We start from the raw sequence: 23,783 nt of genomic DNA, 5'->3' as shown, positions 1-23,783 counted from the left end.
TTTAAGTGTTTTCAATCTATTTATATCGTGTCTCCTGTTTTATATATATATATATTATATATATATATATATATATATTATACAGGTATTATATCGTGATATGATTCAGTGGCATTATAATTTGATATAGATGACAAAATGTATTCATCGTACGATGATACAAAACGTTCAAGCAGGCTGGGACACGCAAGGCCGCAATCTATGGCCTATGTTAATCCACGTTCAATGTCAAGCTTAGCCACACGCTGAGCTCGGCAAAGCCGGCAGAGTAGTTGACCTTGGTGGATGTTTACTTAGTGGATTGTGCTGGGCTGGATGCAGATTGCGGCGCAACATTCCTAACAATGCTTTTACTAAACTTGCCACGGCGTGGGTTGGCGTGGATATTATGCAGTTTGCGGCGGGCCTCAAGTATAGTGCAGACGGGGCAGTGGCCCAGCTTTTATACCTCTCATAAGAAACATTGGCCTGCATCACAGTGGCTCAGTATAAGGCTCATTGATTTATTTCAAGATTTTGTTCTTTAATTTGCTTTGATGAAGATAAAAAGATGCGAATGAAAACAAATTTGAACTATGAACGCTTGGATAAGCGTGATTCTAACTATATTAATTAATAACAGCCAATCGAAAACAAAAGCAATACTAATAGAAAGGTACAGTACTAATACATTCATATATTTTTTTGACAATTAATTCTTACAATGAAAGAATCTGTACAAGATCTAGCTCGCAAATTTTGACTGCTTAATTCACTAAACGTGGAGAATGATATCATAACATTGAAACTATCTAATTCTGTTATGATTGATAGTTCAAACATAGTTCTTTAAAAGATGATTGAGCATTATATCTTCATGTCTTCGTACTGTAAGGCTTAACGCACCCTTACAATAATTAACAAATATAATCTATATGAGCGTCAGGTGATGTATTACTGACACTTAAATTCACAACATATACGCACAATACAGAATAAACACACTAAAATGCTTATTATAAAGTAACTGGCTTGAGTGGGAATGTATATACAACGATAACAGTTTTGCAGTATTCTGGGACAATATAAGTTCTAAATCAATATCATATTTCAGCAGTATTTGAAGTATACTGGGACAAAATAAGTTCTAAATCAATATCATATTTCAGCAGTATTTGCAGTATACTGGGACAAAATAAGTTCTAAATCAATATCATATTTCAACAGTATTTGCAGTATACTGGGACAAAATAAGTTCTAAATCAATATCATATTTCAGCAGTATTTGCAGTATACTGTGACAAAATAAGTTCTAAATCAATATCATATTTCAACAGTATTTGCAGTATACTGGGACAAAATAAGTTCTAAATCAATATCAATTAATATCATATTTCAGCCAAAATAACAATAAATCATCACTTTATAAATCAAAATAATCAAAAATATATCAAAATAATATCGAGCAACATTGAATAAATATAAAATAATAAATAATATGGAGTGACAGTCATTATTATAAAGAAAAAGAATATTGAAATAGATGATAAGCTCTAGATAATTGACAATATTCATAATATTAAATAATTTACATTAGGATTAAATTTCGACCAAGAATAGATTTTTATTTACATTAAAATAATTTTCCTGGTTTTGCTCACGTACTTACATTTGAACTTAATTATCTTCTTTACTACCCTTGTACTGCATCGGATATCGTGTTATATACATAACAAATATATTAAATAATATTTAGTAGATTGTTCATGAATCCAATTCGTATTGCAGTAATAATTTTATAGAGTATTTTATTAATATCGTTATATATTTGTATGAGTAATAAAGATTTTTGAATTGATATAAGATAATAAATGAGAAATATAAGGTGACCTGCAAATTACAAGTATTTCAATACACATTTTATTGAAGAAATAAATTAAATCATACTCATAATCTGAGTAAATCATTGAGGTACTGTATCGTATGGACAAACTAAACATTTCTGAATGACCAATATTCTGTTTGGTAAAAACATTTACCGAGATTTACAATTTTTTTAAAATATGAGTAATTTTAGTTTTCAAATATTCCAGATTAGTATTAATATAGATTTGATGGGGTTAAAGAAGATTTGAATTAGAGATGACTGATATTACAATTTTAGAATTTCAACACGATGCGTTTCATTTTAATAAACTGATTGTGAAACTATTATATTTGTTAGAAAGTCTGAGCGATTCAAAATACACTCTCCCACTCTACTACGTTTATTATTTACGAGTAATCAATTGTCAATTTACAATATATACAGTAGTGTGATCCTCACTTTACTCTTTTGGCCACAAGTCTGACAATGCCATGTAAACAATGAGTTTTTGAATGCTAACTCTAATTTGAAGCAAACTCAACTAAATCATAATAAAAATGAAAAGCATTATTTGTAGAAAACGAATAATAGACAATTGATTCGATTATCATCTGAAAGAATATTGCCAAGCAAATTCAAAATGTTCTATCAGTTAAACCTAACAATATAGTCCTGGTTATATAAAAAAGACTTCCCTTGGTTTGAAACAAGCCTAATGTCAACTAATTCGCTGCCAACTGGATTCATATAAAAATGCCATTCCTTCATTCTTTTCAATAGAACATATCAACGAACCACCTGCAAAATAAATTTATAATGAATATTAATTTAACAATCTAATTTGTGGGTACAAGTAGTCAGGTATTTGTCAAAGATGAGCGAAAAGTGTCAAATATCTATTAATAAATAATTTCATTTGAAAAAATACTTTTTTCAGGACGATAACAACAATTTTAAGGTTGACTTTACAAGTTTTAATTTTTTAATTTCAATATCCAAAAAACATTATTTACTTGACACATTATCGAGAAAAAGCAATAACATCATTATATTACCTAGTACATTAATTGAATAAAACCCCACTATTATTAATTAAAAATAATTTCATTGCATTTACCGATGATCTCACAAACATTCCGCTTAAATTGAATACATTTCCGCATTGAATTGCATCGATAATAGTTCAACTATGTTCTAGAGAGTTCGCGTTATACTTTAAAAGAGTTCATCATAATAAAATAGCCATTGGACAGTCATTAGTTTCTCATTATTGAAAACAGTTTGTCGAGCCGGCCTAGCATTGTGGTCATGGGTTCGATTCCCATTCCACATGGCATTCATAGCATCATCCCTCACCACAATTGCCATGCATACTCAAGTCAAGATATTTTTTGTACTCACTGAAAAGTTGAAGTTATTATTGTTGGCTTGGAAGCCTTTCTTGACGAGGCTTTGCACCTCCGAAGATAGCAGACGCCTGACTCGTTTCAGCCATCTGATTCAATGGTTCACTCACTTTTCGCGGAGTCAATACTAGTTTCTGACGGGTAACTGCAAAGCAAACAGATTCAAAATTAATAATTTAGAAGCGTTATTTTGGGTTTGATTGAATTGACAGTACTTGTATCCACTGTTAACAAAACAATAAGGTTATGTTGTTCTAGAAGGCAGTGCCTGACGGCTCCTATTCTCAAATTCAACAATCGTTCACTCTTCGGGCCTTATTAGCTAAGAGCCACCGAGTCTCTGAGGCAAGGTCCAAGTCAATAAGGACGGGCACTCAGTTGCTGTCATTGATTGATCTCGCGCCCTTTCTTGTTCTTTCTCGTGCAACTCATTGGCAAAAAAATACAAATAACGGTTTTTATACGCAATTCAGTTTTTCTTGACACTGAAAAATGTATCGCATAATATAAACTATTATGTTTCCCTGAACTATTATGTTTCGTGACACGTTAATAGGCCTAATGAGTTTAGAACACTACTGATTTCAAATTAATTTTCCAAAAATTATATTCAAATTAATAAAATAAATATTGTCAATTACAAAATGACACTACCGGCAAAGAACAACTTGTACGCCGACAGTGAGTTCGAACAACTGGGTATGATAAACATGTCAAAAGAAAAATAGAAATAGAGCTTATTATAAAAACTAAAATAAATAAAATTACGGAAATCTAGGTCTTATCCCAATCTTTACAAACGATAAGACGAAGAAATTAAAAAGTTAATTACAAATTAAAAAGACGGAACAATGAAGCTATGACAAATAATTTTGAATATTTACAACACAAGACTGAACACTATATAATGGAGATAGATAATTTAAATGTTTATTAAAACACGTTATTGAGGAGATTATTGAAATTAATGTTGTTAAATCACACAAATCGTAAATATTGAATCATTTCCTTAATTCAAAGTCTACAATATTTTTGAATGGAGTAATATTTACCACTTTCATGTCATCTCTGTTTTAAAATAAACATGTTTACCATTCGAATGGTAAAGCAACTGGATTTCAACTATAATTTCAGTCTGATAGTTTAAAAAGATTCCTAAATGGAAAATAAAAAATGGATTTACAAGGATATTCAGGTGGGTGAAAAAGATACGAGACAATGGAACTGCTAATTAATAAGGTTCCATCTAAATCAATGCTTTTTGGGCCCCGGACGACTCAGTCGCTCACGGCTAATAGGGTCCTTCTGGTTGACTGTCAGCTCTTGCCAGTACAATTTTACTGGAGATAAATCCCTGTTAATCTAATTTGTGTAACACAACGTGAAAGGCTAGTTTTGAATAAGGGGCCAATAAACTCCCAAGAACTTTTATTCAATAATTTACCAATACAAAAACGATTTGTGGTCTCCTTCTATGACAATACATCTGAATTTGGACGTAAATCCTATTATATTAAGCAAGCAATTCCTGTATGTATTTATTTGGGTATTTATGAACGTCCAACGGATCTCGAAAACGGCTCTAACGATTTTCACGAAATTTGGAACATAGTAGGTTTGATACTGAGAAGAATTATCTGGCAATTATAGATAAACCGACTTGTGAGTGGGGGTGACTGATAAGTACGTATAGTCGTTGGTGTTTTCGCTGCCCAAATTATCAGGTATTTAAGTGGTTTATTGCTAAGTGAGGGATCTAAAAGTCTGCATACCGGTTTGAATAAGGGCTGTGAATAATTGTGTTGAATATATTTGCGATTCCTCAAGTATTAACTGAGATATAGCGATTTTCTCAATACGATCACTGTTCAGAAACACAAGGATTGAAGAAGCCATCATTTTCGTTGGAGAATATTATCTTATCTTCGTTTTACAGAGTGACGAGTGGGTGAGTAGAGGAGCTTCTTTTTCTCACCCTCTTCCCAAACTGCCGAATTCTACTAACGGTAGATTACAGCGTCCAGCTGTTGTTTGCGATTGCAACGCTATCTCGCCTCAAAAATAATCTGCAGACTCTGGGCGGAAGTTTTGAATTTTTATTTGAGTACTGTTTTCTAGATGTGCACTGTCGTCTTAGATAAGTTATTTCACTTTGGAATTCGAAACTTATTCCTAGCCTCTCTCACACCTTTCACCTTTGCCTGTCATCTCAGGAGCTTCCTATTTCTTCCAAAAAGCCTTGAAAGCTCTCTTAGCGCTCCCCCCAGCTTCCTTTGTCACCTAGTACTATTTTTTTGCACTGAGTTGTGATTATGAGTTAAGGAGTTTACAAAGTGCTTGATTTGCAAATAATTAACGGATACAAATATTCTAGTTAGCTATATCGTATTGAACTAAATTCAGGATGGCATTAAGCGAGAAGGCTATGTTTGCAATGCTGGAGAAAATAAAAAATGAGATCAACGATAGCACGCTCACAATTATTAAGCGAGTGATTAGTGAATTAAATATTCCATCGTTGCTTGTAGAGCAAAATAAAAGAATGGATAAGCTGGCTGAGGAGAATGATAGATTGAAGCTCGAGGTATCGCGGCAACGAGCAGTAAATGATTCCATGCGTAGAGAGAAAAATCTTATATTCCATGGAATGGAAGAGAAAGAGGGTGAGAGACGTGAGCAGATTATGAAGAAGGTATTTGAGTAATGGTGTAATGAAAGTCGAGCTGAAAGAGGCAGATATAGATTTGGTCAAACGATTTGGAACTGCTGGCCCCGGTGTCAAACGTCTAATAATGTTGTCATTGGTATCGAACATGAAGAGGCAAAGTATTAGAAATAATAGTGCAAGATTAAAAACCTGTAAGCTATCTGTGTCTCCAGACTATGACAAGGAAACGAGAGAAAAGAAGAAGAAGTTGTATTCAATTCAAAGGCAACTGCGGGATGACGTTAAAATCAAAGGAATCAGACTTCTAATCAATGGAAATTATACAACTTGGGATAATTTAACAGAAGATGCGCTGAAAAAGTCTTACATTAGTAGAGTTGACAACATAAATAAAAATTAAAAAAAAAAAAAAACATAGACCTTTTAATTTTTGGGAAAAAGGTGTTCTTACATGGAACGTTTCCACTGTGTGAAGCAACATCTTAAATAAGCATTTAAGAGTGAAGTAAAAAATAGGCTGCTCACTCGCGATTCTATACAGGCTCCTGCACAATAACTACATCGAAGAATTATTGGACATTCAATGATCCAGTGAAGCTCTGTTCCCTATGCAACTGAGAGAAGAAGAGAATGTGGTTCACTTTGTGCGTAAACCAGAACAGAGGCTTGCTAACAAGGACAGACATCATTTGCTTTCGTTGGGCGACTTGGCTATATTGATTTCCAATGGTTCAGGAGTTGTATTCTGAAGTAATCTTCGTGAAAGACACTTCACAATATTGTATTATTAAGTTTCAAGTTTTTTTCCTCTATCTCTTTATTTTAAAAAAGTCAAGTTTATTTGTTTTCAAATTAAATATCATGTTACTTACTCCTCTCCCCCGGACGGATTTAATCCATGGGGTATTTTGCCGGCAGAATAACATTTTAGAAGTGCACTTGCTTGTAATGTATTTGAACATCAATAAAGGCTTTTATTATTATATTTATTATTAGATAAACCGACTTGATCAACCTTATCTGATTTTTTGAAATGACCAACGATATAATTTTATTCAAGATCCATTATTTTTTTAATTGAGTTAAAGTACCTATATCAAAGTTAATCATTATTTTACAGTTTCAAGTGAATAGTGAGTGTTATTGAATTTGGTTTGTGAAAAATCTAAATTAGAACTTTTCTGTTTTCAAATGTTTGGACTGAAAATTGAAATTCAAAAGTGTATGGGACAAAACCTACTTTTTGGACTACCGTATATATAGTGTATACATCAAAATTCGGGGATGTGTTTTGGGCTGTGCTTGTTGGTCCTTCCCCAATCAATTGAAAGAATTGTGTTCTGTGTATCAATAAATAAATATAAACTATGCTTCTATGCTTTTGTACTCTTGAGCGAAGCTTGGTACACAGATATTGAATATTATACATGGCAAATTGAAAAGTTGCGTTCTAATGAAACTTACAGTTTGGTGAGTCTAAAACAGACAAACTCCCAAAAGCGTGTTAAATTGAGTATTTAAAATTAATATCAGTAAGAATTTCTAATGAGATATTCGCTGTTTAATTTTTCAAGTAGTATGTTGGGATAGAAGAAATTAGCTCATTAGTCTCTAGACTAGATGGCTATAGTATTGACAATAAAATATGAGTATTTCTTAAACTTGACTTTAATTCACCAAAACAGAAAAATGATTTTAACGTCCATTACAATAGAAATACTTCTTTCAATTTAGAAGAAAAAAGAGTAGCAATTATTGATATAAGATGAACAAAATAATATATTGTTTGAATACTTTACTTACTTTACTTTATCTGGCTCTACAGTCCTGGGTGGACCTTGGCCTCCTCTACATGACGCCTCCATACATTCCGCTCTTGTGCTCCCTGCCGCCAGTTTGCCACACCTAGCACACGGAGATCTTCTACCACATCGCTGGTCCAACTTCTTCTTGGCCTTCCTCTTTTTCGGGTGCCCATCATCCTTTCATCAAGCAGCTTTTGTGGTACTCTTTCATCACTCATTCTTACCACGTGACCCAGCCATTCTATTCTTTTTGCTTTGATACACCTTATAATATTTCTTTCGTCAATTGCTTCATAAATCTCATTGTTGAATCTGGCTCTCCAGTTTGCTTCAACGTTGACCGGTCCCCATATTCTCCTGTACATCTTTCTCTCAGAAGACCTCAACGCTCTTTCATCTTTATTAAAAATGGTCCACATTGCAGCTCCGTAAGTCACAACCGGCCTTATCAATGTCCTGTACATCTTTACCTTGGTTTGAAATCAGTCTGCTTGTGAAAATCTTCTGATTAGCATAATATGCCCGATTGCTCATCATAATTTGGGTGGAGATTTCATGACTAGTTTTATTTATTGTTTGAATACATATTGACATTTTTGATTTTTTCCATAGTTAAAAATGCCCCCTTTGGGTTGGGGGAGCTTTGCGTCGAACATCGTACTGAAGAATGTGTTGAAAATCAGAATTCACCCACAGTATCCCTGCTTGTCGTAGGAGGCGACTAAAAGGGACCCCAAGGCAACTCCAGAAGTTGCCTTGCCTTCAAACCCACGAGATCTGCCCCATCAGGGCAGTTTCAGAAGGCCAAAAATGAAAACCCAACAGATCAGAGATGGGTGTAACTCCAGGCAAAAATGTAGGTCAAGAGGCTAAGTCGAGGGTGACCAGGTGCCTTAGAGGCAATTTGGCGACCCCTCCTTCAGCGGAAATACCTACAAAAAAGCCAGTAGTGGAACTCACGTAGGTCATGAGTTTGTGGGAACTCACGTAGGTCATGAGTTTGTGGGTGGAGTGGCCAAAACTCACTACTCAAAGAAGGGTTGCCATTCAGGCAAAACTTCTTGGGAGAGGTGAGGCTTTTGACCCTGCGAAGTTTCGGAGGGGCAAAAAGAAAGAACCCAAGAGACCAGAGATGGGTGAAACTTCAGGCACAAATGTGGGTCAAGAAGCTGAGTCAAGGGGTCAAGGGTGGAACCCACATAGGTCACGAGGACTAAACAGTCTAAAGAGGTGAAGAGACTGCCAAGCATATCACACTGGATTGCAAAAACCAGGTGATGAATGGGATGTTACCATAGGGAAAAACTCCTGGTTCTTGTAAAGAACACAGGTATTTGTTTGCCTAACTAACATACTACTTGGGAACACAATAAGCTTCGGTTGACGTGTGGGGTTCTTTGAACCTTTGGATCCTTGAATCCGTCCCTTCAAAAACAATAATAGTTGAAAATACTTATTGTATAGATATTACACTTTATTAACTAACAGGACTGTTGTTTCAACACATCTCCAGCTGTACCCAACAACAAAAGAGTAGATATCATGTAGAAAATATACCATACAGAAAATTATCATCCATGTTAAATTGAAAATTAAAACTGAATGTACCAGCCGATTCAAAATTCAATAAATTCACTTAAACGTTGAAAATAAATCAAGAGAAACAAGCTTATTATTGATTGAAATTGAACAAAATAGTTTTAACAAATTGAAAAAAAATGATCAATTGTCCCTTGAAGATCCACCACAGTTGAATACAACCCGGAGGTGAAAGGAGAGAAGAAAATGAATAAGCAAAATAGCTACAGGAGGGGGGAAAAACTTGTTCTCATAAGAGGTAAAACATCAAATACCAAAAGGGTCTACTGAAAAGTAAAAAAATTTAATCAGATAACAGCAGTAGTAAATTGACCATGTTATAACAAAAACATGTTTTCTCTCTGAGATGACCGTTGTTATCACACTGTTAAAGTCTAATCTTCTCAATGCTCAACCTATAAACATGTACTAAAACTAAAAGGAAACTAGGAGGAGCCTGTACTACAAACCAGTATAGTATATAGGCCTACTTTTTCATTGCGGATGATGCCCATATGAACTTTTAGATTGTGCGTGTGGCGTGTGTGTTATGGGATGAGATACTAACTGGAAAACCGTGCACTTTTTGACGTTTTATAGCTTGAGCCTGTTTTTCAAACAGGTTAATAAATACAGATCACTCCACATTGGAAGCCGACGGTTCGTGTATCATGTCAAGCACCCTGTGAGCAGCCGCCAAACGAATTCGACTATGATACACGGCGGTCGTTGACAACACCCAAGGACCCATGTCTCTAATGTTTTCATTGGTCACACAAAAGAGTCCATGTATTTCGAGTGTTCTTCCTCACATACTGCTGAAGAGAGTGAACTTCATCATTGAGCAAGTTGACGCCTATATTCAGTTTGCAACTTTGATTGTCTTCCTGTTATACCTTATCACCTGTTATCACCTGTTATACCTGTTATCACCTTAATAAACCTAACTTAATATTAAGCTTTCACTTTAGTTAATGTAAGTGAATCACTGCATTCATTTTCATTAATCGTTCCTCTGCACATATGTGTGCCTAAACATCATTCAAAGTTCAATGCATATTTAAATGCAAGCAAGGCACTGCCTGCATTCAGCATTATTTTTCGTTTGCATCTGGGTGTGCCTTATCAAGTTTAGTGATACATAACCTAGTCTATTATCATTTTTTTACTTCAACTCTAGCATTTTAAATCATTATGGAGTCTTTACTATTGTTTTTGTGTCTTATTGCTGTATCAATCATTTTTATACAATCCACTATTATTGAAATTTCAATTAATTCTTATTTTGATGAAGTTCAAAATATATTTTTGCATTATTCAATTAAATCAAATTGCAAATTTCCACGAATTGTAAATCAACATACTTATCTCATTTTCAATTGATTCTATTAAAATATTTTCATCCACTCTAATATTGTTCTAATTACTTATATTGAAATTGCAATTATATTTCACTCGTTATTCAAATCTGTTATTGTATATGTTATTCTTTAAGAATTCAATTCATTATAGTTGATCAATCTCAATTGGTTTTCGACTACATTATTAACCACCTATTTGACAAAATAGATTGTAATACATTTGAGCATACCTTTGTATGACTTATTTCATTTGTTATAGTGGGCTAATAATATATAGTGGGCTAATAATTCATGATCCTGGTCCTCCCTATTATTGTCGTAACCAAAACAATATAAATGTGTTGAACTGAACTACTACTTTGAGAGAATAGATTTTTTTCAATTTAAAAACTTTTTTTAACACGGTCTGTCTTCTCTGTAGATTTGACATATTATTTTTGAGATATGCAAATTAATTGGTTTGGTTGTGTTTTCAATCATTAATTTAAATTAAAAACTCAATTAATTTGTCCAATGTTTATTTATTTCCTGTCCAATCAATAATTTAGAATTCGACGAGAGTTTATCCAAGCACGATTGAAGGGATTGTCCTTCCCGCAACTCACTTTTCAGTAAAGATAACGCCTTCAAGCAGTCCAGCTAAGTAGTATTTTGCGAAGGCTCGCTGATACGACAATCCTTCACAGGTGTTCGGTCTACAGTCTACAATATCGTCAGGTTGGGATCGTATTTTAGTGACACAACGCTGACATTACCATTTGCAATGACCGTGATAAATTGACTTGCAGTGTTCAAATATAATGCAGCTGGATCTTAATGACTTGTGTTGTTGGTTCCAATATAATAAATTAGCACTAAATGCATCTAAAACTCTCTCTCTCTCCAATGGCGCTACAGCCCAAATCGGGCTCTGGCCTCAACCAAAATACGCCTCCATCCATCTCTATCTAACGCCGCTCTCTTCCATCCCCTCAATTGTAACATTTCATTAGAATCCTTTTGCACTCTATCCTCCCATCGCTCCCTTGGTCTCCCCACAGGTCGTCTTCCTCCAGGCTGACCAACTAACACTTTCCTTGGCACTCGTGTTTCAGGCATTCTTTGCACATGCCCTGCCCATCGGAGGCGCATCAATTTTATGTGGGCCGATAATTGGGGCTCTGCATAAAGCTCTTTCAATTCAGCATTTGTACGTATGCGCCATTGTCCATCCTCGCAAACCGGTCCATAGATTCTTCTCAGAATTTTTCTCTCAAACACATCCAAGATACCCGCTGTTCTGGCTGTGATGGTCCAAGCTACACTACCGTAGCAAACCACCGTTCTTATTATACTCTTATAGAGCTTTATTTTACATATACGGTGTACATTTTTATTCTTGAGTATGCTCAGTAATGAGAAAAATGTGCGATTTGCGGCAAGGATACGTTTTTGAATTTCTTTTTGCTCCTCATTACAATTGGTCACACAACTTCCTAAGTACGTGAAATTGTCAACTACTTGGTAATTCTTCCCACCACACTCCAGAAATGGCCCAAGCCGATTCCTGTTATGTCTTGATTGGTTGAATACTTTAGTTTTGTTGACATTGATCTCCAGACCAACTTCTGATGCGCTTTGCTCCAACTCCAATGCTACGTTTTTCACGGCTGCAAGAGTCCTTCCAAGTATGCCTATATCATCAGCATATCCAAGTATTTGTGTTGACTTGATCATCAATGTGCCACTCCTATCCACTGAAGTCCTCCTAATAGCGTGCTCTAGGGCCAAATTGAAGAGAATTGGTGCCAATCCATCTCCCTGCTTCAAGCCACGCGCCACCCCGAAACAGTCTGTGAGCTCTCCTGCCACTCTAACTTGACATACAGTATTTTCCATAGTGGCTCTGACTAGTCTCACCAGTTTTGATGGTATATTGAAGTCCAGCATAATTGAGTACAGCTTCTCTCTAACAATGCTGTCATAGGCCTGTCTAAAATCAACAAACATTGCGTACAGATCTATGTTGTTTTCCCAGAATTTTTCCGTTATCTGCCTGAGAGTGAATAACTGATCTGTGGTTGATCTGCCCGGTCGGAATCCTGCCTGGTACTCTCCAATTATATTTTCCACATGAACTCCAAGCTTCATCTTCAGCACTGTGGTGAATATTTTATATGGCGTGTTTAGGAGATAAATACCTCTATAGTTTTGGCAGTTGAGTTTGTCTCCTTTTTTATGAATAGGACATATTATGCTCTTTTTCCACTCCTCTGGGAGTTGTTCTTCATACCATATTTGCGCAATGAGTCTGTGCAGCCGTCTCCCCATTTGTATTCCTCCATATTTCCAAAGCTCACCTGGTATTCCATCAGTTCCTGGCGCTTTATTATTTCTTAATATTTTAGTGGCTTCCAAGATTTCTTCTAGGGTTGGAGCTTCAGTACCAGCCATATTTTCCTGGCGTTCATTCAGTCTAGCATCTTCGTTCTGTACCATTCGTGGGTCAGCCTGGTTCAACAGTTCACTGAAATGTGTCTTCCATATCTCCTTTATCCCCTCTTCATCTCCAATCACCTCTCCATCCTTGTTTTTGCATAACACTGTATGAGGTTTATATCCCTTCTTAAAAACGTTGATCTCTTTGTATGCTTGGTGTGTCTCATTCTCCAGGAAGTTCTTCTCAATTCTCTCCACCATTCTAAAACTAAATATATAAATTTCTCCTTATCAGCTCCTTTCAGTTTTCCAGTTTCTCTAAAATATCATAAAGTTGGTTGTAATAGTGTGTCATGTAGCTGTGATGAGATAAATCAATCTGATACAATAAAATACTTAGGTTTGATTCTTGATTATAAATTAACTTGGGACTCCCACATAAAGAAAATAAAGATGTATTTCATTCATGTTCTTGATAAGACGATTTTATCACTTGAAGCAGTTTTTCCCTAAACATTTTCTACGGATTATGTACTACGCATTTTTTCATTCTAAGCTTGTATACAGAATTTACTGTTGGGCATCCACTTTTGTTTCTCATTATAAAGGCTTGTAGTGCTACAGAAGTCTGTAATAAGGATTATACAGGGAGTTAATAGGAGGTCACGTATATTTCCAATTTTCAAAGCACTGAATATTCTACCTCTGAGACACACTTATGTGCTGAAGGTTCTGTCTTTATTTTATCAATTAACAGATCTGTTTCAGTATATAACAATGATGATGAAATTTATGTTGTAACACGGCAAACTACTCAAATGATTGTTAGGCTTCCGAAATAGAACTGTACCACGTTCCAGAGGTGTTTTCTTTTTCTTGCTCCAAAATTTTATAACTTACTACCACCTGATTTGAGAATAAATACTCATAAACTTTTCATGAATAAAACTAAGCTTTGGCTATGGCTTCATTCGCCAGTCGAGATGGAAAGCTTCTTTAAGGTTCTAAGTTAATAAGTTTCAATATATATCCACAAATCAAGTCAACCTTGTATTGACTACTACATAGTCCGTCAGTTTATTCTGTGTGATACGTTTTTGTCTCGATGATGTCACTAATAACTGTCTTTCTGTTGAATTATACTACACTATGGAATTGATTGATATTTTAATTATATTATTTCTCTGTAGATTGATAGGTATTATCGATCTTTTTCTACAAATGGGTGTAATTTATAATGGTAAATGATACTAAAAATCCTTGTTTTGTATGTATGTGCGAGCTTGCACTCAATCATCTTCATTACATCATACTTACATTTCTAAAACTTTCTTTTTCCCAACTCCTTTTCCTAGACCTACTAAATCTTCAACTATATCAAGTTATAAAATAAATAATCTTACTTATAACACTTTGGATCTGACTCCTATTCGCGGACAAAGTCCAGTAACATACTGTACTTTTTGTGAGTAGTATCTTGTTCACTTGTAACTTGTCGTGTTATACTTTTGTTAATATTTTGTATGAATTTCGAGTGAATAGAATTTGATTTGATAATTTTAACGTACCACTAAAAGTTTACAACCCTCACATCAACTCATGATCGAACTGTTAAATTGACTCAAACGGGAAGAGAAGAAATAATTTATAAACTTCAAGTTTGAAATTTTAGAAAGTATAGAGGCACATCAAAGAGAAATGAAGACTAATGCATTGACAGCAATAAGACGGAGCAGCTAATCGAAGCGTCCTTCTAAGGCAAGATCCAACTGTCAACAAGCGATACGACAGAGCAGCTAATTGAAGCGTCCGTTTAAGGAAATATCCAACTGTCAACTGAACCCACCTAAGCTGGTTCAAAACCACTTGTTCCAGTCAGTGTGATTTGTAGGGGTTGGTAAATTTGTCGGTGGGATCCATTAATGTCATTCTAGAATAGTATTTTGTCTATTATAGTCGGTAAATTCTAGAATACTCTATCGGCTATTCATTGAAAAATAGGTGCAAAACTTGATACACGAACTGAACTTTCACGCGATTCACAAGAGCTAGTTTGTAATTTGGTTTTAATTTTGCAATTTCGCAAAGCTCTAGAATTCATGTTCAATTACATTACTTAAATTTAGTTTCAGATGCCCCGGAAACTTGTCATCTGACATAATGCATCGAGTGAATCATGAAAATAGGAAAGAGTTGGAATTTTTCAATTCAAGATAACTTGAGAACTATCAATTGTAGGGAACTCAATCATGATGTCAAATTGTAGATAATTTTATTCTCTATTAATCAAGTACTGAACAAATTTTTTCATCAGATTGATAGTTCACGAGATATTTTGGGAAAATTTAAAAAGGATAGAAATTTCAAAATGACAAAAACATTTTCTGACAGAAAGTTGAGCGGTCGACTTTCTACGCAATCCTTGTGGCAATTTGATCCATCCCGAACCTTAACATGACTACACCTACACTTTTTATTATTTTTGAGATGAATGAATTGACGATCATTGATTTCAACTTACCTCCTGAATCATCCTTGCCACCGCTATCCAATGAGGAAGAGCTAGTGAACCCGGAGTCAGGTCGATGTCGACTATAGTTACCACCGGGCCGGCTCAACCCCGGACCCCCTCGCCCCTGTCTCTGGAAGTCTCGGCTTCCTCGCCCCCCACCGAAACTGTAACCGCCGTCTCCCCCTCCGGCATTATTTTCATGAAATTGTCCGTAACTCCCCCGATTGCCTCGCTGGTCCCCCCCACCACTCATCATCCTCCCACTTCCAGGACCTCCTCCTCGGTTGAATTGTCTGCCGTAATCATCCTCCTCACTGTATCTTCTGCCCGGTCCCGCAAACCGACTGCCCGGGGGACCATCGTTCCTTCGGAACCCACCTGCAACGTCATCCACAAAATACTAAATTATTGAAAAAATATTCAGTTATTTTGCAAAACACAGATTCTATCAATTTTTCAGTTCAATTGACAATGTGGAAGTTGAATAATATACAGTTATTAACTCTTCAAGTCAACTGCTCGGTGCTTCTTATACATGCGGATTACTAGGATTTTTGTTCATCTGCTTAAAAAGACTTCTATGAAAAAATTGTTACGGTTATATTGAACAGACGAATAGAATATAGATAGTATATCAATAAAACATAGTATATCAGACATTCAAATATTTTAACCAATGGTTTACTTCTTGATTTATGAGATGAAATTTCAGTTTTCCATAAGAAACAGAGCCAAATTGACTGATTCTATTTCATGAACTATAAGTTGCTGGTTCAAACGATCTCATTCAAACAAAAAGGGAATTGGAGATCAATTCTTTGACTATCAAAAATGTGATAAAAAGGATTGATATATCTAAATTGGAAATAACAGTAAAATAAATAAGTATTAGAAAAAATTCTCATTAATTCAATAGGTAGAGAGCTAATGCTTTCTCATATGCTGACTTTTTCAAGTGAAACTGGACTTTTGAAAGTGAACCATAAAATGATAATAAATGATCTAGTAAGAGATGATTGAGGGTTGAGGAATATTATGTCACTATAAAAAACACATGATATTCTTTAAAAGTAACAAGTTAGTCACTATTATGATGTTCCTTAAGTAACAAGTTCATTATTACGCTATAGTAGCCACACACAAGATACTTGTTTCACTCAAAATTACTAATTTCAAGGCCACTTGAAGGTTTTGAAATATTTCTAAATATTATTGAAAAAATGATGCAAATGATGACACCGACTAGATCAGCAGGAGAGACCTTACTTGATAATGATAGCATACTCTTCAGAAGATCAAAATTGAACAATTACTCACTTCACATAAAACGATAAAACTGAATTATCCTTATGCAATACTCAAATATACAAACAGAATTGCATTCTACAAATCACATCACAAACTAGACTGACCAGTAACTGACCTAAGTAGCACAGTCTTGTTTGAAAACCCCAGGGTTTCCTGCGTATTTTCAACTAAAATAATAATCAATTATTAAATGATTTTGTAATATAAAAGGATAATGATACCTCCTCCTCCTCCTCTGTGACCTCCTCTGTGATCGAATCCGCCTCCTCCGCCTCCTCGATTTTGTCTCCTATTATCAGCAATATCAACACGAACCAGATGACTGTCCACATAGATGTCTCCCAGATTGAGAGCCTCTTCCAAGCTTTCCCTATTTTCAAATTCCACGTAGCAGAAGCCTTTGAATTTGTCGCTGTCTTTATCTTTCACCAGTCTGACAGTTTTAATCTATGAAAAGAACGACAAAATGAAAGTAGATTGTAAAAATAATGGTAGGAATAAATTGAAACTAAGTCCAATATACAATTGGATTATCTATCATTGATCTATAAACTTTGCTTGTCTTGTTGAATAGAATAATTTGAATTTGATTGGGATGTTGATGATTGTATGTTTTATGATTGGGAACATTGTGCTATCAGTATAATGATGATAGGCTCACAGAAATCAATGATAGGATTTACAAAAGCGACACACGGGAGGAGCACAGCTTTCAATTGCTGAAAACAGTGATAAAATGCACAATATACACAAATAGAATAGCATTCCACAAATCACAACACAAGCTAGACTGAGCAGTCTGTGAATTAATTAAGCAATGTTATTAAACATTATCAGTTCCTTTTTCTACCACAGTAAATTCTCGTTGATTATAGGCTATGTAATATTAGGACTAAGGAAACATGTTATGATCAAAGATTTAATGATCAATTAGCATTCAACTGAAATCATGCTTACCACTAGCATACTTCTAGCATACCACTGAACAATCGTATTCATTTAAGAAGTGTAATTTACGTTATTTTTTAGTATCACGCCATCCGTATCATCATGGTTTATCATTGAGAACGTTCGTGCCTAATCAAATGATTATTTAATACTGTTTTATTATTGATGATTCAATTACAATATTGAGTTACAACTTCAACGCACACATTGGAAAATATCAATTAAGCTATACAGATCTCCAAATCCAAGATGAGAGATTATCAAGGCAAACACTATAAATCATTCTGATTTTTTTTAAATAATAAAGGCACAGTCAATAGACTTTTATGTACCAATATAAGCATAGTTTAAACAATATTTCTCCAGAAAAGATATATGAACAAAAATCAATACTTGGACATCTTCATATATTCAATTTAGCAAATCGCTTAGAGCTACGAAATTTTGAATAAAGCTTTATAGGCATGAAAGATTTTAGGTGTTTCACTTTCTGTTGTGCTAGATATCTATATTGAATTGAATATTTCAAATAGTCACATCCAGCTATTTAATGAGGGATAGAGTAACTAGCTTCGGTTGTCACACCATTATTAACTAAAATCCTTGACATCTGGTTGCTGGTCGATGTTTAAGCTCTCAGTTTACAGTTGATTGATAACGGTTCAGTTCAACAGAAAAGAGTTTTTGAACTTCCAATGGACGAGTGGTTGTGTGAATTTCTTATTCAATAAGGTATTTTTTCGGTCGATGAGCCATCTGTCAAATATTTTTCCAGTAGGAAAAACTAACTATCAAATGCTTTAAAAAATGGAGATGGAATGCTTCAACACACAAGAATTTTTTTAGCAGTATTACCTTTTGATTCTCGAATATCCTATCCAAATCACCCTGAACAACGTTGGATGGCAAGTTGCCTACGTAAGCTGTGTAAGGTGGTTCATTGGGAACTGTCTTCCTCCTCCCTCCTCCATAATTGCTGAAAACATCACGAAAAATGCAACTTTTTAAACGAGAGAAAAACATTTAATAATTTTATCAAATATATGTAGTGAGTAAAGTAGCGATGAACTCAATTTAACAGTGTTTTTATTTTATACCATTAGTCCATAAATTCATAAATATTAACTCAATTATCCGTCAAGAGTAATAAACTAGTTTTCAAAAAATATAGATTACTTATTACATCATGAAAGCATTTCTATATGCAAAGGGGTCCAAAAAATGTATACACTAATTATTGAGAAGAAAACAACGTACAACTATGAATCTTACTCTGTATTGTAGTTCAATGTTTTGTCAAAAAGTAGTGCGGCATGAGTAGCCCGCATGCGAACTGTAAGGTCTTTTCAGACTGAAGTAAACTTTAAAGCCGTTTCAGACCGCCGTAGCGTCTTCGGGTGATGCAGCAGGTATCCAATTTAACGTATTAATACGCGAGCTATGAACAGTTCACACCATTATTTTTGTGTTTGATCCCATTTTCAGCGGTGGTCGAGTGTGTCATTGTTTAGCTTGAAGCACATGCGCTATCCAAGAAACGGGGCGACACGTTGCATTGGCAACGCGTATTATTTAGAGTCAGCGATGCTATGCCTGTTTTAAATGGACAAATTGATTAATATCAGGAGATACGTCTTTCAAAAGACGTCGCTTAAGCTACACGAACGGTGGTCTGAAACGGTCTGCCAGTACGTTACCTAGATATTCACTGTCACTCTGAAATGTAACCCCCATAAATGACAAGCATAAAATGTGAATTCTAGCCTTCCACTCCACCTTGTTGCACATTAAATTTTTCAATACTTCTCACTAATACTACTATTTAGAATAATAATAATAATAATAATAATCATAATAAACTAATATGTATTTCAATATCACAAACAATTTAATATTGAATAGTGCAATTTTGAAAAAATGGAATAAGAATTATTGAATATTTGAAATCACACCATCTCCAACGCACGGAACAAAAATATGTTGGAAACGTGTGCGACTTTTATTTGAATGATCTCATTAAAACCAGAAATTTACCTTTCAAATCTCCAATCTTGTTTCAACTATTCAACAACCATATAAATGATTTATTTATAAGTCAATATTGAAGATTTTTTGGACAGAACTTAGATAAAATTATACGCAGCCTTTGACTGGATGAAGATTAAACTCTTTCTGAATCATTCTTCTTGCTTCAACCCTAAATTAAAAACGTTTTTTAGTACATCCAGTATCTTGATCATAGACTACAATACCCCTTAATAGATAGTGTCAATAATTAATTATTCGGGAGAACGAAGACGGCGCGCATGCGGAAGTTCTGTTAATCTGTCAGAAGGGTAAATCAGTGAAGTACGAAGAGAGCGCGTACTGAATGACTATTCGTACCTCTACGATTCGAGTATGACAAGGGTTCAAAATTCAGGCTGAGTATATATAGCTTGGAACGTAAGTCTCCACATTAGAAAGAGCGTTAGCGAAGTTCTCACTTTTGACTTACTGAAGGCTATAGAAATAGCATTGAAAGTGCATAAGAAAATATTTTTTTGATTTTTTATCACACAGACTGTCAGACTTTATGCGCCGAAATGACTTCTATGTTGTTGAAATTATTGCAGCTTTCAAGCAGCTTAGAAGTAATTTAGCAGAATCGTACTCCAGTCAAAAATAAAATTGACACTTAAAATTAAACACAAAAATATAATTAACAGTTAAAATAAATCGAAGTTCACTGGAAACCATATCAATAAATTCGGCTAAAATCAAATAAATTCAACACAACTGGAGAACACATACAGAAATCTACAATATTAATATTTTTCAATATTCACCATGCGGTCCTCAACACGTCGATTTTTGTTGAAGGTGTTTATTGGTTTTGAAGGGACGGATTCAAGGATCCAAAGGTTCAAAGAACCCCACACGTCAACCGAAGCTTATTGTGTTCCCAAGTAGAATGTTAGTTAGGCAAACCAATACCTGTGTTCTTTACAAGAACCAGGAGTCTTTCCCTATACTAACATCCCATTCATCACCTGGTGGCTTTTCACAATCCAGGGTGATATGCTTGACAGTCTCTTCAGACTGATTAGTCCTCGTGACCTATGTGATTTCCACTCCTGGCCTTCTTTGAAGGTCCTTCCGCTGAGGAAGGGGTGGCCAGGCGCCCTAGAGGCCTTGACTCAGCCTCTTGACCCAAATTTGTGCCTGGTGTTTCATCCATCTCTGGTCTCTTGGGTTTTTCCTTTTTGCCCCTCCGAAACTCCGCAGGGTCAAAAGCCTCACCTCTCCCAAGAAATTTTGCCTAAATGGCCACCCTTCTTTGAGCAGTGGCGAGGTTTGGTCTCTCCACCCACAAACTCGTGACCTACGTGAGTTCCACTCCTGGCTTTTTTGTAAGTCCTTCCGCTGAAGGAAGGGTCGCCAAATTGCCTCTAGGGCAGCTGGTCACCCTCGATTCAGCCTCTTGACCTACATTCGTGCCTTGAGTTTCACCCATCTCTGGTCTTTTTGGTTTTTCTTTTTGCCCCTCCAAAACTGCCCTGATGGGGCAGATCCCGTGGGGTTGAAGGCAAGGTAACTTCTGGAGTTGCCTTGGGGTCCCTTTTAGTCGCCTCCTACGACAAGCAGGGATACTGTGGGTGAATTCTGGTTTTCAACACATTCTTGAGTACGACTTAAAGCTCCCCCAACCCACAGGGGGCTTGAAGGGGTTTATTGAAGAAAACTAGAAAATAAGTAGTAGTATGTATATTTATATATATTATCATAATTTTACGAAATCAGTTAGAGAACAGGTAGAAAAAGGCGCGGCAACTACCAAGGTGCGAAGAAGGAACGCACTGAAATGGAGCGCGTCTTCTTCGTACTCTCACGAAAATGATTTATGATCAACCTTCAGCCAGGTAGAATGTGCGTCCTCTTCGTACTTTATAATTATTCAACCGATATGTTTGTGGTCAACATTCACTTCACATAAATACAGTTTGAATTGATATCAGAAAGGGGAAAACACTATTGAAACTGTATTTTCATTGTGTAATGATGCAGTTTAATAGAACTTAGCACCACGGGTTACAGAATAATTGAGGAGTGCCCAATATTTTTAATCTAAGGTTTGGCCACATTTATATTTCCAAGCTAATGGAGTATTACTGAGGAGGAAAGTACGGGGTGTCTAGGAGCGCAAGTTATTGAAAACCATCAACAACAATTAAAACCTTCTCATGGTGAACCGACTATAATACATGAATTAAATATAAATAATTCGATTGAGCTTACATATTTAAAATGTTCATAAAATTCAACATATAAATTCAGAAGATAGACAAAATAATTGGATTAAGCACATTTCAGAGTTTAATTATATTAATGAAACTTGCAGATTATATTTATATAAAAAAAAACATTAAATGGGTATAATATTTAATTACATAAGAAGCAGGACCTCAACCTAACCTAGATCGATTGAGACTTGTTTCACTTGAAATGTCGAAAATGAAAAATGTTGGATCCACTACAATAAACATGATTCATGCTGGATTAGGTATGATTAAAACAGTAAGTTATCACTATTATCGCCTCACAATGTTCAAATTAACCCACATGAAATAGCAACATGAATACAATGCTCAGGCGGTTTAGTAACCTTAACAATAAATGACATTCTATTAGCCTTTATGGAGCGATCGAGCAAGATTCCTTAGATCGATCAGTTAGAATCACCACTGAAAATCAATTAAATATTTTAGTTGAACATATGATAGGCCTATGATGTATCATTGAAGTCGGTTTAACGACTCAATAATAATAATAATCTAGCCCATTGGAAATTTACAACTAGGCTTACTTATATTGTCTGCTTGAATGCTTTTATTGAGGTCAATATTAATTCAAAATCAACATCCAACAAACTTTCAACTCGAATTACAATTTGACCGGCAAAACTGAAAAAAAATTATTGGCAATACCCCTGCAATGGTAGTTTCAACGCATGGGAAGCTCCATAGCACTAACGTTCTGTTCAACAAGCAGCAAACAAATGAAGTTTCTATAACATAAATTAAGCAATAATGATTGAACATTGGCAGCCATGACAGAGAGAGGCAAGAAGAGGCGGGAAATTTGAATGACCCTATTGTTATAATGGGAATTTGCATAAAATACAAGGCGCAAATCAGTTATATTTAATAATAACTACATTGAATTTTTATTGAACATTTTAAAAGAATGTATTACAGTTGTTATGCATCCATAAAATTAACTGTTTGAATTGCTTTACTTGAAGCCTTAGTTACATTGTTGATACTGCTTAGCCGTACAAGTGCTCTACAAGTTAAAAAGCCATACCGTTACTGCAAAATTATGATTTTAGAGATTGGATTTTTATGTTATTTCGAACAAATAATTCGAAAAACCAGTTTTTGTTGAAGTTTCTTTGATACCAGCTTACGGTACTTATTTACTTATTATCTACAATATCTCCAAGTTCAAAACAAGAAGGCAAAGCATGATAGGTACGGTAGTCAAAAAAATAACAAACTAACTTGAGGACGCTATTGGACGGTAATATTTCTGTCATATTCAGATCATATGAAATAAGCAAAGACCTTAAAGATTATCTCTTTAAGGTCTTTGGAAATAAGTTGTACGAAATCATTTTTTCATGTCATAGAACTATTACCGCCTAATACCGGCATAAAATCACACATTTAAAAACAACAGGCATAACATGATCATACATATAAGCTAATGTCTATGTTCATTCCAGTCAAGTTTGTATACCATCATCATCATCGTTATATATATCACTAGCAGGTAACCCGTGCTTCGCAAGGGTTTATTTTAAAACTTGACATAATGAAATCCAGAAGAATTGAAAATAGGCCTATAAGAATCCTCGGTTGATTAAGAATTTATAAGCAGCATTTCAAGTA

At 35.1% G+C, this 23,783-nt stretch overlaps 1 protein-coding gene across 1 annotated transcript; it reads right to left on the bottom strand.

Moving 5' to 3' along the window:
• Positions 1–567: 567 nt before the first annotated feature.
• On the bottom strand, positions 568–22,391 carry LOC111063014 (eukaryotic translation initiation factor 4H-like). The gene is made up of 6 exons (XM_039443143.1): positions 22,306–22,391; positions 18,706–18,826; positions 17,124–17,349; positions 15,604–15,972; positions 3,248–3,397; positions 568–2,644 (listed from the first exon to the last, which is right to left on the bottom strand). Exons 1-5 carry the CDS (start codon positions 22,374–22,376, stop codon positions 3,264–3,266), a joined length of 921 nt encoding a protein of 306 aa, XP_039299077.1. The 5' UTR covers positions 22,377–22,391; the 3' UTR covers positions 568–2,644; positions 3,248–3,263.
• Between the last annotated feature and the right edge of the window lie 1,392 nt (positions 22,392–23,783).

This window comes from Nilaparvata lugens, chromosome X, assembly GCF_014356525.2.
Source record: "Nilaparvata lugens isolate BPH chromosome X, ASM1435652v1, whole genome shotgun sequence".
In the NCBI taxonomy this organism is placed as follows: domain Eukaryota; kingdom Metazoa; phylum Arthropoda; class Insecta; order Hemiptera; family Delphacidae; genus Nilaparvata; species Nilaparvata lugens.
The sequence above is the reverse complement of the archived record's forward strand: the minus strand, read 5'-3'. Positions and strand labels throughout refer to the sequence as shown.

Coding starts and splice junctions, on each gene's coding strand:
- LOC111063014 (XM_039443143.1), bottom strand. CDS start 22,376: ATGTTTATTGTAGTGGATCCAACATTTTTCATTTTCGACATTTCAAGT. Junction 17,350..18,705: donor GGATATTCGAGAATCAAAAG/GTAATACTGCTA, acceptor TTCTTTTCATAG/ATTAAAACTGTCAGACTGGT. Junction 15,973..17,123: donor TCACAGAGGAGGAGGAGGAG/GTATCATTATCC, acceptor ATGACGTTGCAG/GTGGGTTCCGAAGGAACGAT.